Source organism: Geotrypetes seraphini, chromosome 3 (assembly GCF_902459505.1).
Source record: "Geotrypetes seraphini chromosome 3, aGeoSer1.1, whole genome shotgun sequence".
NCBI lineage: Eukaryota > Metazoa > Chordata > Amphibia > Gymnophiona > Dermophiidae > Geotrypetes > Geotrypetes seraphini.
The window spans coordinates 319,685,601-319,698,333 of NC_047086.1; the positions used below are offsets into that span (position 1 = coordinate 319,685,601).

Genomic DNA, 12,733 nt, shown 5'->3' on the forward strand with positions numbered 1-12,733 from the left:
AGTTCCACAGGGTAAGAAATTTTACCGTACCCACTTGTTCTCACTGGAATCTAACCTGTACTTGCTAAAAACCATTCCATCCCCACCCATTCACACAATTAATCTTCTCCACTATTACCTATTTTCTCCTGACAAAAGTCTCCCACAGTTTTTTGAGCGGTATTCACTGTTCAACTAATGAGTATTCAAGCTTCAGTCTGGTAGCATTCTGGCTGCCTCTCTGGGTATTCCAAGCCTCATTCTGGCACTCTAGTTGCCTCTCTTACTGCTTTCTAAGCATCATCCTTGCATCACCAGAGATTTTGACTACAATCCTACAATCCCTATTCCTGTGGAGCTTTAGTGATGATGTTTTTTGGGGGGTGGAGACAGCCGAAAAATCACGAATAATCGAAACCGCAGATATGGAAACCACGAATATGGAGGGAGAAGTGTCTTTATAGAATGAGGACCGCTATATCATAAAATAGTGCATTTTATACATCTGTGTGCACACAAATGCACATATATGTCAGCATTCTGCTCATTTATGTGCATTCTTAGGCCAGGATTTTCAAAAACCTGCGTTAAAAAGCGACGGTCTGCTAATGCAGCCATTTTGATTTTGAATCTAAAAACCTGAGACATTCTTATGGTAGTGGGTTATCATATGTTGTGGTTTTCACCTAAGACATTCTTAAAAAATTGTGCATGCAAATAAGATTGGCAGACAGTAGTGAAGATTTCCTACATTTGCATGTGCCCTGATGAACACATGCGCAGGAAAAAAACATTTATAAAAACACACTCTCCCGCTGCCCCTATGTTGTGATGCAGCAGGAGAGATGCCCACTCTCTCCTGCTGCACAAAATAAAAAAATAATTTATAAATCTTGCCCAACCTGACCTGAACATGCCCCCTCCCCCAGCAGTAGGAGAGAAGCACACTTGTTCCTGCTGCACTAAACTATCCGCCCTGACTAATAGTGATTCCCCCCCCCCCTGTCTGTGCCACACCCCTCTCCCTTACCCGAACTGATGAGCCAGAGATGGACATCCTCCTTGCAGCTTCTGCTGCATCGTCTAAACTGGCTATTCCCCTCCCCGGTGCATCTTGGGATGCACATGGGAGGGGCCTGAGGCTCTGATTGGCCCAGGGTGTTTAAGGCCCCTCCTATGGGAGAGGCCTTAAACAACTTGGGCCAATCAGAGCCTCAGGTGCCTCCCTGGATGCATCAGGAAGGGTCCTAAGGCTTTGATTGGCCCAGATGCCTAAGGCCCCGCCTATGGGGTGTCCGGGCCAATCAGAGCCCTAGGACTCTTCCTGATGCATTTGGGGAGGGTCCTGAGGCTCTGATTGTCCCAGGGTGTTTAAGGCCCCAACCATAGGAGGGGCCTTAAACACCCTGGCCAATCAGAGCCTCTGGCCTCTCCCCGGTGCATCCCAAGATCAGGTTTCAGGTTTATTTAAGGTCTGATATACCGCCTTATCGAAACTCAAAATGGTTTTACACAATATATAAAAACAAGGAATTATAAAAACGTACATTAAAAACAAATAGCAAAACAATATTTCTAACAATCCGACACACTGACAGACATTGACTTACCAATACAAAATAAAAATGGGCAGAAATACAATTTTTTTGAAAAAAAAAAGATAGGGGAAGAGGGAAAAACAGAAGGAAGGGGAACAAAATAAAAATAATCTAGAATAGTGTAGAATAAACTAAAATGATTGTGAAATGGCAAGGAACAGATTTCTATTGCCGTTCTTAAAAGGACTATTATACATCATAAGCATCTTTAAAAAGAAAAGCCTTCAAGTTACTTTTAAATTTGTCAAGGGATGTAATTTCTCTTATATAATTTGGTGCTGAATTCCAGATAGTAGGGGCCGTAACGGAAAAGATGCTAGTACGCATAGTGTTAATGTATCTTAGAAAAGGGATAGATAGCAAGTTTTGGTTCGAAGAACGTAATGTACGATGGGGGGGTATAGGGGATTAATAGCCTGTTAATAAAACCAGGTTGGCCGGAAATTTTTGTTTTGTAAGTCAGCAGCATTATTTTGTAGGTGATTCGATGTTCAATAGGAAGCCAGTGAGCTTTGATCAAAAGAGGTGTGACATGATCATATTTACGTGCTTTTGAGATAATTTTTATGGCAGTATTTTCAATAATTTGAAGGCGTTTTATTTCTTTCTTAGTGATTCCTTTGTATAGTAAATTGCTATAATCCAAGCATGAAATGACGAGAGAATGAATGAGGATATTTAATGATGATTGATCTAATAGAGTGGCAAGAGATCTAATCATTCGAAGACGGTAAAAACATTTCTTAACTACTGAGCTTATTTGTTCATGAAAAGTGAATTTTCCATCAAAAATAACACCAAAGGATGCAGCAGGGAAGGGAATACCCAGTTTAGACTACGCAGCAGCAACTGCAAGGAGGATGTCCATCTCCGGCTCATCTGTTCAGGTAAGGGGGAGGAGTGCGGCATAGATGGGGGTCACTACTAATCATGGCGGATAGTTTAGTGCAGGAGGAGAGAGTGGGCATCTCTCCTGCTGCCAGGGGGTCACGACCAGGATGTTAGGGAAAGGGTGTTGTGATGCAGCAAAGAGAATGGGCATCTCTCCTGGTGCATCACAACGCAGGGGCTTTCTAGCAGTCTCCGACACTGACAGGCACCCCTAAGCCAGTCGCTTTTTTTAGTCGCCAAAAGCCAACGCCGCTTTTTTTTTTTTAAATGGCTCTGAATTTTTTAAAGAATCCATCGGAGGGTTCATTTCAATGTTGAAGAGCCCATTTGCATATCAGTGTCGGAGACTGCTAGAAACCTCACTAAAGATGGAGATAATCTGTTTTCATAATCTGCTGCGTACAGGCTAAACCACCAGAAAACAGTTTAGCAATGGCGTTAAACCTTTGAGAATCTTGGCCTTGGTGCCTAAATGTTAGCACCCATTTTATAGAATTGCCTCTCAAATATTGACACATATACATAAATAGGATTAAATAATACTTCCCAAATGAGTCATCCTCTAAAAATAGCAGGAAATCAACACAGCACTTTGCCTTCATATTTCTTCATAGCAGTCTCACAAACACCAATATTTAGTTTACAGCTGGATGACCAGACTGTATTGCATTCTACCAGGAAAACTCATTTGAGATCCCTTATAACCTAAAATTAGTGATTCCTGTGTCTGCCAAACCATCAGCGTTTCTGTGCCAGGACAACATCTTCCCTGTGCCACGGTAGCAGCTGGCTCCTCTTTATTTTCAGTCTGAAAGCATGGAGTCCTGTAGTCAGACAGAAGATTGAAGCCAGCAGAAGAGGCAGGTGCAGGTAAGAAGAGCTGCTTCTCTTCTTCTGCTGACTGGGAACAGAAGAGGAAGTTCGCAAGAGGGGCAAAAGAGACATTCTTAAGATGTAGATGGTGTGGTGGGTGCGGGAGGGAAGGTGACTAAGTCACCAGTTTGGATTGGAAAGAGGCAGAAAAGAATACAGTTGATAAACGGCTCAAAGCTCATCTGACAGGGTTGATCCCAGGGCTTAATTTGTAGATTAAAAAAAGGAAGTGAAACTGTGCAGCTGGTTGAGGGGGCAGGTGGGCCGGAGTGGAAAAGAGGGACTGAAGTAGAGAGTAAAGTGATGGTTCTCTGCTCTTTTCCAGGCTCACTCCATCCTAGGGTCACCAGATGTCTGGGAAAACCCGGACATGTCCTCTTTTTAGAGGACTGTTCGGGTGCCTGGGGAGATTTCCCAAAACCTGGCAGTTTGTCCGGGTTTTAGAAGGCCCCTATCTCAGGGCCACGTATGGATGTCCTCTGCGCATGCGCGGATGTTGATGTCATGCCATTACACGCATACATGCGTGCGCGTGACATCGTGTCGACTTCTGCGCACGCGTAGTTGACATCCAGACACAACCCCGAGCTAGGGGAAGGAGACACGCGGTTCGAGTGGGGGAAGGGCTGGGGGCAGAGCGGGACAGGGCAAGGTGTCCTCATTTTTATAAAGAGGAAATCTGGTAACCCTACTCCATCCCCTTCTGCTCCATGCACACTTTCTAAAAGGGAGGTACTGGAGCAAACTTCCCTGCCGCTTTGGAGTCTGAAAAAAAAAAGTGGTGGAACTGTGTTCTAAGTCGTTTACTCAGAAATTAAGCCCTAGTTGATCCAGTTCTGAGTTTATCCCATTGCATGCAAGGACTTGTAGTTCTGATTTCTCACTTACATTCTCTAAGAAAAGTAAAATTACATGTCCTTGAATGCAGTAGGGTAACTGAAAGATGACAGCAAGAAAGACTAGAGAATAAGGATGGAGACATAAGAGAAAACTGATCAAGAAAAGATGGAGGGAAGAAAGTTTTGGAAGAGAAAGATGAAAGGAGACTGGTTGATGAGTAGAGTTAGAAGTAAGAAAGGTGGAGACAAGGGAGAAGCATGGCATGCAGGGAGATGCTGCAGGGAGAGAAGATTCTAAAGAACAAAAGAAAAGATTAATGAAGCCTAGGTTTGAAAGAAAAGAGATTATGCTGGAAAGGAAAAATTCCAGAGACATGATGATAGCTGGTTTATTGGAGAAGACTGAAAGGAGAGTATGAAAAGATGACACGAAAGAGTAAAACAATAATTATGAAAAAGATAAATAGACAAGGAGGAGGCAGAACAGAGCCAGGATTTTAAAAAAGACACCAGACACTGAAAAGGTTAGTTTTGACTTGTTACTACACTACATACTTCCTCTTGAACAGTGACCACTGCACAAAGCCTATGTTACAAAATATTTCCTGAATCAAGAACCTCTGCACAAATCATAAAACAAATGTATTTTAACGTAAAATCAAACATCACTACTGTGATGGTCCAGTTGCAAAAATCAGGACCAAGGTTTGTATATACGTACAAACTTCAATACTATAAAAATTTGAAAATAAAAATGTGCTATCGAAGAGTTAGGTTGTTTTCAAAACCTCACTAACATGGACCATTCTGGAATAAATTGTAGCTGAATCAGATTTTGTTGAAGAAATAATTAGCTCTGCTAGGATTAGTCACTATCCGCCCGATAATCAGCACTATTTAATTTGCCAGGAATTCTATGAGCTCTGCTGGCCTGCAGTAGAAACCTCTACCACAGCTTTGTAAAAGCCAGCATTAGCCAGCTGTTTCACGTGATAACTGCTGATTTTAAGCGCTGACTGGCCATGTGTAGCAGCCAAATCAGGCCACTATAACTTAAGTTTCCAAGTTTATTAATAATTTGTTATGCCACCAAATCAAAACTTCTTAGCGGTTTACAGAGCATTAAAAAGGGATAACAGTATAAAGTAACAAGGCTAAAAAACATAAAATAAGGAGGAAGTTTAACCATCACATAGCCTGGTGCTATGTCGTGCAAGGATTTGAACGCTAGCGTCAGGCCCTTGAAGACACAACGTTTAGCTACAGGCTGAGATTTTCTTGGGCCTTCAAAGTATATAGTACATATATATCATATTTTAGAATATCAGTGCATTCATTCCTGGAAAAGTTCAGCATTAGAATTTACACCTGATATGAAACATTCATAACCATCAGATAGCTTCTTCTTTGGAGAAGAGCCTTGGGGTAAGGTGGAGGGGGTGATTATGCTTACTTCTCTGGGATTAAAAGCCACCTTGAAAAGGCAAAAGTTTAAGCTTCAGAATAGAGAATGACATGGTGACAAAACTCATTACCGTTCCCGTCCCCGCGGATAACTGCGGGAAACCATCTTCATGTTATTCTTTAAGGAGAGAGGTAAGAATCAGAGTATGAATGGGCCCAGCCACTGACCCTCAAGCTTTGCTTTGAAGAATGCTGGTGTAGAAGGACTGAGGTTGAAATAGACACTAAAAAATGACATGGGATTATTTCCCGCGGTTATCCGCGGGGACGGGAACGGTGATGAATTTTGTCACCGTGTCATTCTCTACTTCAGAACTCAGCTATTTAACTTTGCATACTCAATTTGTGATGCCACTCTTTCATAAACTCACTTCAGATGTGCATACCAACAAATACACACGTTTCCCCCAGCATTATATATAGATAGATAGATAGATAGATATAGATATGTTTCACAAAAGACTGTGCACTTCGTGGGCCTTCTATAAAGTACAAGCACAACTTTGCATATATGGATTTAAATGTCCAACTAGATACCCTATACAAAATTTGCTTATTTTGATCTACTGATCTGGTAAATCTATCCCCAATATAAATCTTTTAGTTTAAAAGAATATAATGCAAACATTTAAAGATCCAAAATATAGCATATATGGTATAACTTAATAGTTCCCAATGCTATCTAAAGGATGGAAAAACCAACACACTTGTATATTTGTTCCCACTTTGTTTTGAGATGCTAAATGCACATATCAGGAAAAAAAATTATTTATTTTTAAGCCCCTTTGACAGTGCTGCTTTAAACAGCTTGGTTAATGTGTTTTGACTATGGATATTCTCATGACCCAACTCCTATTAAGGACTTTTCCATGTTTTTAAAGTTCATGAGTGAAAAAGCATTCACTCCAAATGAATCGTTGTGATACGTAATAATCACATTCTTCAAGATAAAAATAGAAATGTTAGCTATGCCTAGAATTGCCCTTCATTTTGGATCCCACGGCTTTGCAGCATGTTAGATATTTTAAAAGAAGGAGTTTGCTAATTTGTGCTGCCGGTGGATGGCAGTCTGTATTGAATGACAAACCGAGGTCCCAGATAGAAAACTGTGAGTAACAAAGCAGAAAAATAAATCTACATAATTCATAGTACAAGTCAGAAGGATGACCAAAACAGAACAAAGAATCAAAGAAAGAAAATCTTAGGTTAAAACAGCTTAGGGGAAAAAAAAAATCAAACTGCTTTACTTGGGACAGGAGCACAAAACACAATGGCAACAAAAATATACATGTCAGGAAACGGTGGTCTCCAACGATAGGATCCACAGCAAGACAGGATGTATGCAGCTGGACTCTGAATTAAAGGGATGTGAAAAACAAATAGCATATCCTCTAGCTTTGTACTCTGCTGTGTTTTGCTTTAAGGTCCCATCCCGTACAAATCTTGTCTGGAATAGCCATTTTGACTATACAACAACAGCACTCCAGCGAAAAGACAGAGGCAAGATGGTGATCTTTCTGTGGCAGCTGGTGTACCAAATCCTGTCTCTGCCGGTTCCAACAGTAGCAGCAGCAAAGATGGAGGAGGCTGTGTGCTCCCAGAGAGCCTGTTACACCCTGCACTTGGACTATAGAAGTTTTATTGAAGCTCAGGAGGAGTGCAGGAGCAATGGAGGAGATCTGGCAACAGCAAAGAGCCTGGATGAAGCTTCAGAGCTTCGGAACCTGCTACTGAAATTTTTCACCTCCAAGCCAGACCAAGGCGCATTCAAATTCTGGATTGGGCTAGAGCTGAAGAAGATGCGGTGCTACCAAAGGGACAGGGCGCTGAGGGGGTTCTCCTGGGTCTCAACTAGAGAGCAGGATGAGGAAAGCGACTTCTCTGACTGGATGCAGGAGCCTCAGATTACCTGTACCACTCACAGGTGCGTAGCCATGAACTATCTTATGTCCTCTCCCAAGAACTTTAAGTGGTCTGATGGCAAGTGTTCCACGCCTGTGAATGGCTACTTTTGTAAGTTCAGTTTCCAAGGAATGTGCCACAAGTTGGTCCTGGCTGGCCCTGGGATAGTGACATACAGCACACCTTTTGGCCTGGAAAGTGTGACTCTCGATCTTGTGCCCTTTGGGTCTATGGCCACTGTGTCCTGCGAGACTCCTGGGGAGCTAGGAGGTCAGTTTTTAATCTGCAACATGAAAGAAGCTGGCATATTTGACTGGAACCACCCTGGTTCTGGACTATACTGTGCCTCCCCAAAGTATGGCTGTTTGTATAATAATGGAGGCTGTGAGCAGGAGTGCATTGAGGATCATTCTACTAAGACCTTTCACTGTGACTGCAAAGAGGGTTATGAACTTGGGAGCAATCTGGTGTCTTGTGCTCCAAAGGATCACTGCAAGCCCAATCCTTGTTCGCATGGGTGTACCAATCACCAGGAGGGGTTTGAATGTAAGTGTCCTCTGGGTTACATGCTGGGGGAAGACAGACTTGTGTGCAGGGATGTGAATGAGTGCTTGGAAAGGCCCTGTGAGCAGCTGTGTACCAACAGCCCTGGAAGTTTTAGCTGCAACTGCTTCCGGGGGTTTCAGGCCGTCGGCAGAGAGTGCCAAGATATAGATGAGTGCGAGAAGAAACCCTGTGCCCAAAGCTGCCTCAATACTGCTGGCTCTTTCGTCTGCTCCTGCAGGGAAGGCTACAAGAAGGGCAGCGATGCATCCTCCTGTGTGGACGTGGATGAGTGTGAAGCAAAGCCCTGTGCTGACCTATGTCGTAACACAAAAGGCAGCTATGAGTGCTTCTGTGAGCAAGGATTCCTGCTGGCCAGCAACAGCATTTCATGTGTTCCCATCCCAAGTTTCCAAACTGTTGCTAGCCAAGAGGAGAAGAGTGTGACCCTGGAGCCATCAGAGCACGTCCCTCTGGAAGCTCAGGCTGGGGCTAAAAGCGTCCCCAACAATGATCCAGAAAACACTCGCTCACTGCCTCCGGGTTCCATGAGTCCAGTCTCTTCGTCTGATCCTTCAGCCTCTACAGGAGCTGGAACCCGAGGAGTACCAAGCACTCTCCTGCCAGATGTGGGCAGCAGATCCCACGGGACAGGTTCTGTGGACCACATGAAGGCCGGCACTGATAAGGGACACCACATGTTGTTCTATTCTGTGAGCAGTGTGGCTGCAGTACTGCTGGTGCTGGCTTTTGCTTTGGGCTTGCTTATGTGGAAACGGAGAAGGGCAAAGAAAGAACCAAATCAACCGAGGAGTGCAGCAGATAATTACTGCTGGGTTCCTGATGGGGAAAAGGCAGCAGATAATGAGTACAGGTAATAGGAGGGGGCTGGAAAGAAAACAATGAATGAATCACTGTCATATTAAAACTTTAACAGCCTGATTATTTTTCATTTTTAAACCACTTTTCCAGATAGTGGTACCTGCTGTCCACATAAATGCCCTTTCTGGGCCCTGTCCATGAATTTTTAACAGCACTATGCAGATAGCACTCCTGAAAATTCTTACAAATTACCCCAGTCCAGAGTAAGAGTGGCATAGTGGTTACAGCTACATCCTCAGAACCCTGAGGCTGTGGGTTCAAACGCATGCTGCTCCCATTCTTGCATGGGCAAGTCACTTAATGCCCCCTTTGTCCCAGGTACATTAGATTGTGAGCCCATCAGGACTGACAGGGAAAAATTCTTGAGTACCTGAATAAATTCATGTAAACCATTCTGAGCTCCCCTGGGAGAATGGTATAGAAAATTAGATAAATAGTGTGAAAAGTTTCTGTCTCTGGTAATCAGAGCTGAGACTATGATGTAATAATGCCTCATTCCACCAATACCTAAGAGCCAACCTCATCAGTGATGTCACAGGCTTGATTGCCCTATACCTGGCTCACTTTTATGACATCTTGATTTTTAGAGTGGTGCAGTGGTTAAAGCTACAGCCTCAGCACCCCGAGGTTGTGGGTTCAAACCCTGTGCTGATTATTGTGACCCTGGGCAAGTCACTTAATCCTCCACTACCCCAGGTACATTAGACAGACTGTGAGTCTGCCGGGACAGAAAGGGAAAATGCTTAAGTACCTCATTTGTAACCCATTCTAAGCTCCTTTGGTAGGATGGGCTAAAGAATCAAATAAATACCACCTGTCTCTATGAATAACCAGTGCTATTTGGGCTGTCCTAACTTAGCCCCTCCTTTACAAAGATGCACTAGCATTTTTAGCGCTGGCTGCGACGGTAACAGCTCGGACGCTCATAAGAATTCTATGTAAAGGAGGGGGTTAAACACATAACTATACAGATTGTGCTAGTCACCACTGAATGCACATATTCATTGCCACTGCTTTTCTCAGTATAGACTTTTTTCTTTTTTTGTTTTTTTAACATTGTGATTGGCATTTAAAACAAAACACTGACAGTTCCATTTGAATATTGACCCACAAAATGTTTTGCAGTTATGTGAATAAATGGACTGTGAATGCAAATGTGTAACAGGTAGAACCTAAAAGTCTGTGTAGAGCAGTGTTTCCCAAGTCGACCCTAGAGTACCCCCTTGCCAGTCAGGTTTTCAGGATATCCACAATGAAAACATGCATAAAATTGATTTTCACACACTGCCTCCATTATATGAAAATCTCCTTCATGCTTTATATATTGTGGGTATCCTGAAAACCTGACTGGCAAGGGAGTATTCCAGGACTGACTTGGGAAACCGGTGTATAGTTTATATAGGCACAACACAGGAGTCGTGAGGATGAGATGTCAACAATTCAGCCACGGGTGTAAAGTTCAGAGTTCACTCTATTGATAGTAGCATTGCGAGGACTCGAAGACTCGACACTGACACTGTTTCGGCATCTATGCCTTTGTCAAGAGTATCGGACAGCAGATATTTTCCTGTTCTTTCTAAATACTCTTGACAAAGGCATAGATGCCAAAACACTGTCAGTGTCGAGTCTTCAAGTCCTCGTAGTGCTACTATCAATAAAGTGAACTTTGAACTTTACACCCGTGGCTGAATTATTGACATCTCATCCTCACTAATCCATTGTTGGGCCTTTGATTATCTTGTCGTTGAGGCCCCCTTGGCCTCCCTTTTTTTGGTACAATTTTATAACCAGAGCTTTCAACCTAGTCCTCAGGGCATGCTGAGCCAATCAGGTTTACAGGACACCCACCGTGGATATGTACAGTGCTACAACTCCGGAATGCCTTACCGTCCCATATGAAGAATACCTAGACTATCCGGATCAAAGGCAAACTCAAAAGTTTCTTATTCAAGGATGCCTTCGATCTATAGGCAAACTTCATCTAATCGTGGCAAGATTCTCCATATCTTTCCCTATTTTGTACTTACCTTCATTGTTACGATTGTACTTCTCCGCTCTCTCTCCCCCAGTTGTTTCCATGTGTTAGCCTAGTCTGTCTTTTGTATTGTAATTAAGGTATTTGTACGCTTTAAATTGCACCCATTTTTATTGTTGGATATCGCCTAGAAATTTGATAGGTAATTAAATCAAATTTTAATAAAACTTGAAACTAGAAAATCCCTGCTTGTGTGTAGAAACTTTCCAACAACAAAAACAAAACACAAGTCCACTCTGAAATAAATCCTGATTCAAAATGATATTCTGAAAAAATAATTTTAAAAAAATGTGATGTGCTCAGACCCATAACCAGAATGCCACAGGATAAGAAAGGGTTACCACGGGACTATCATAGCCACATCAGTGTCCCAACCACCTAAACCTTGTCACACTTTTACAGTCTTTAGTGTGACTTGCCTTGCCACCTGGACATTAACACCTTTTTTTCTTAACATGTAACACACAAACTCAAGGACTCCCCCTGAATCGAGTTTCGCTTTTTGGCTTCTTCAGGAGGGGACGCCCACTAGGATGCACAAACACAGCAATGTTAAAATCCCAAATTTTAAATAACCCTATAAAACTCCTATCAAACTTCATACTACTTAATCATCAATTCTGTCTAAGTCTCTAAGACAATACATTTAAACACTACTGACCTTGCTATTATCTTAGGACAGGGGTAGGCAATTCCGGTCCTCGAGAACCGGAGCCAGGTCAGGTTTTCAGGATATCCACAATAAATATGCATGAGATAGATTTGCATCTCAAGGAGGCAGTGCATGCAAATCCATCTCATACATATTCATGGTAGAGATCCTGAAAACCTGACCTGGCTCCGGCTCTCGAGGACCGGAATTGCCTACCCCTGCCTTAGAATAATCCAAACCTGCTCTGAATGTGAGGGGAGGGGGGGGGCTAATGCAATGAATATGCATGAGATACATTTGCATGCGCTGCCTCTTTTGGTATGCAGACCTATCTCATGCACATTCACTGTGGTTATCCTGAAAACCTGACTGGCTGGGTGTGCCGCAAGAAATGGGTTGAGAAGCACTGAGCTAGAGCGAAAGGTTGCGAGATAAAATTGAGAGAAACTGACCTTTGTAACAAATATAAAATATCCATCCTAGGTATCACAAGCTACAATGTCTCTGGGAATCTGTATTATCCTCTGTGGAAGAGTGAGAATGGATAGGATGAATTCTTCTTTTTAAGATACTACCCCAAGGCCATAAGGGTGAAACAAAAATGTAAAGTTTTTACCTTGTTAGAGGCTAATACACTGGGTGGGGGAAAAGGATAATGATTTGAGGACTTGGGAGGAAAATGTGAAACAGATTTTTCAAAAAATTATAAACAGGACAATAGTCATCTCATGCCAGTAAGCGACTTATAAGCCACTTTCAGCCATAGGCCAGAATCCAGGATATTCAATATAGAGAATGACACGGAACTCAATTTCCCCGTCTTGCCCCGTCCCCGTGATTTTGTCCCTGTCCCCGCCCCCATTCCTGAAAGCTCTGCCTTAACCGCACAAGCCTCGAGCACTTGTGATTTTAAAGTGTTTGAGGCTTGTGCAGATGAGGACGGAGATTGTAAGAATGGAGCAGGGACAGGAAAAGAACTCGCCGGAACGGGATGGGAAAATGAGTTCCTGCGGGGAAAAACTTTCCATGAAGAGAGTCACCCAAAGCAGTTCACAATACACTGAATATTAATTAG

General features: G+C 42.9%; 1 protein-coding gene across 1 annotated transcript; it reads left to right on the top strand.

Moving 5' to 3' along the window:
• Window positions 1-3,220: 3,220 nt before the first annotated feature.
• CD93 (CD93 molecule) lies at window positions 3,221-9,564 on the top strand. The gene is made up of 2 exons (XM_033935997.1): window positions 3,221-3,338; window positions 7,069-9,564. The coding sequence occupies exon 2, from the start codon at window positions 7,150-7,152 to the stop codon at window positions 8,965-8,967; it is 1,818 nt and encodes a 605-aa protein (XP_033791888.1). The 5' UTR covers window positions 3,221-3,338; window positions 7,069-7,149; the 3' UTR covers window positions 8,968-9,564.
• Window positions 9,565-12,733: the final 3,169 nt, after the last annotated feature.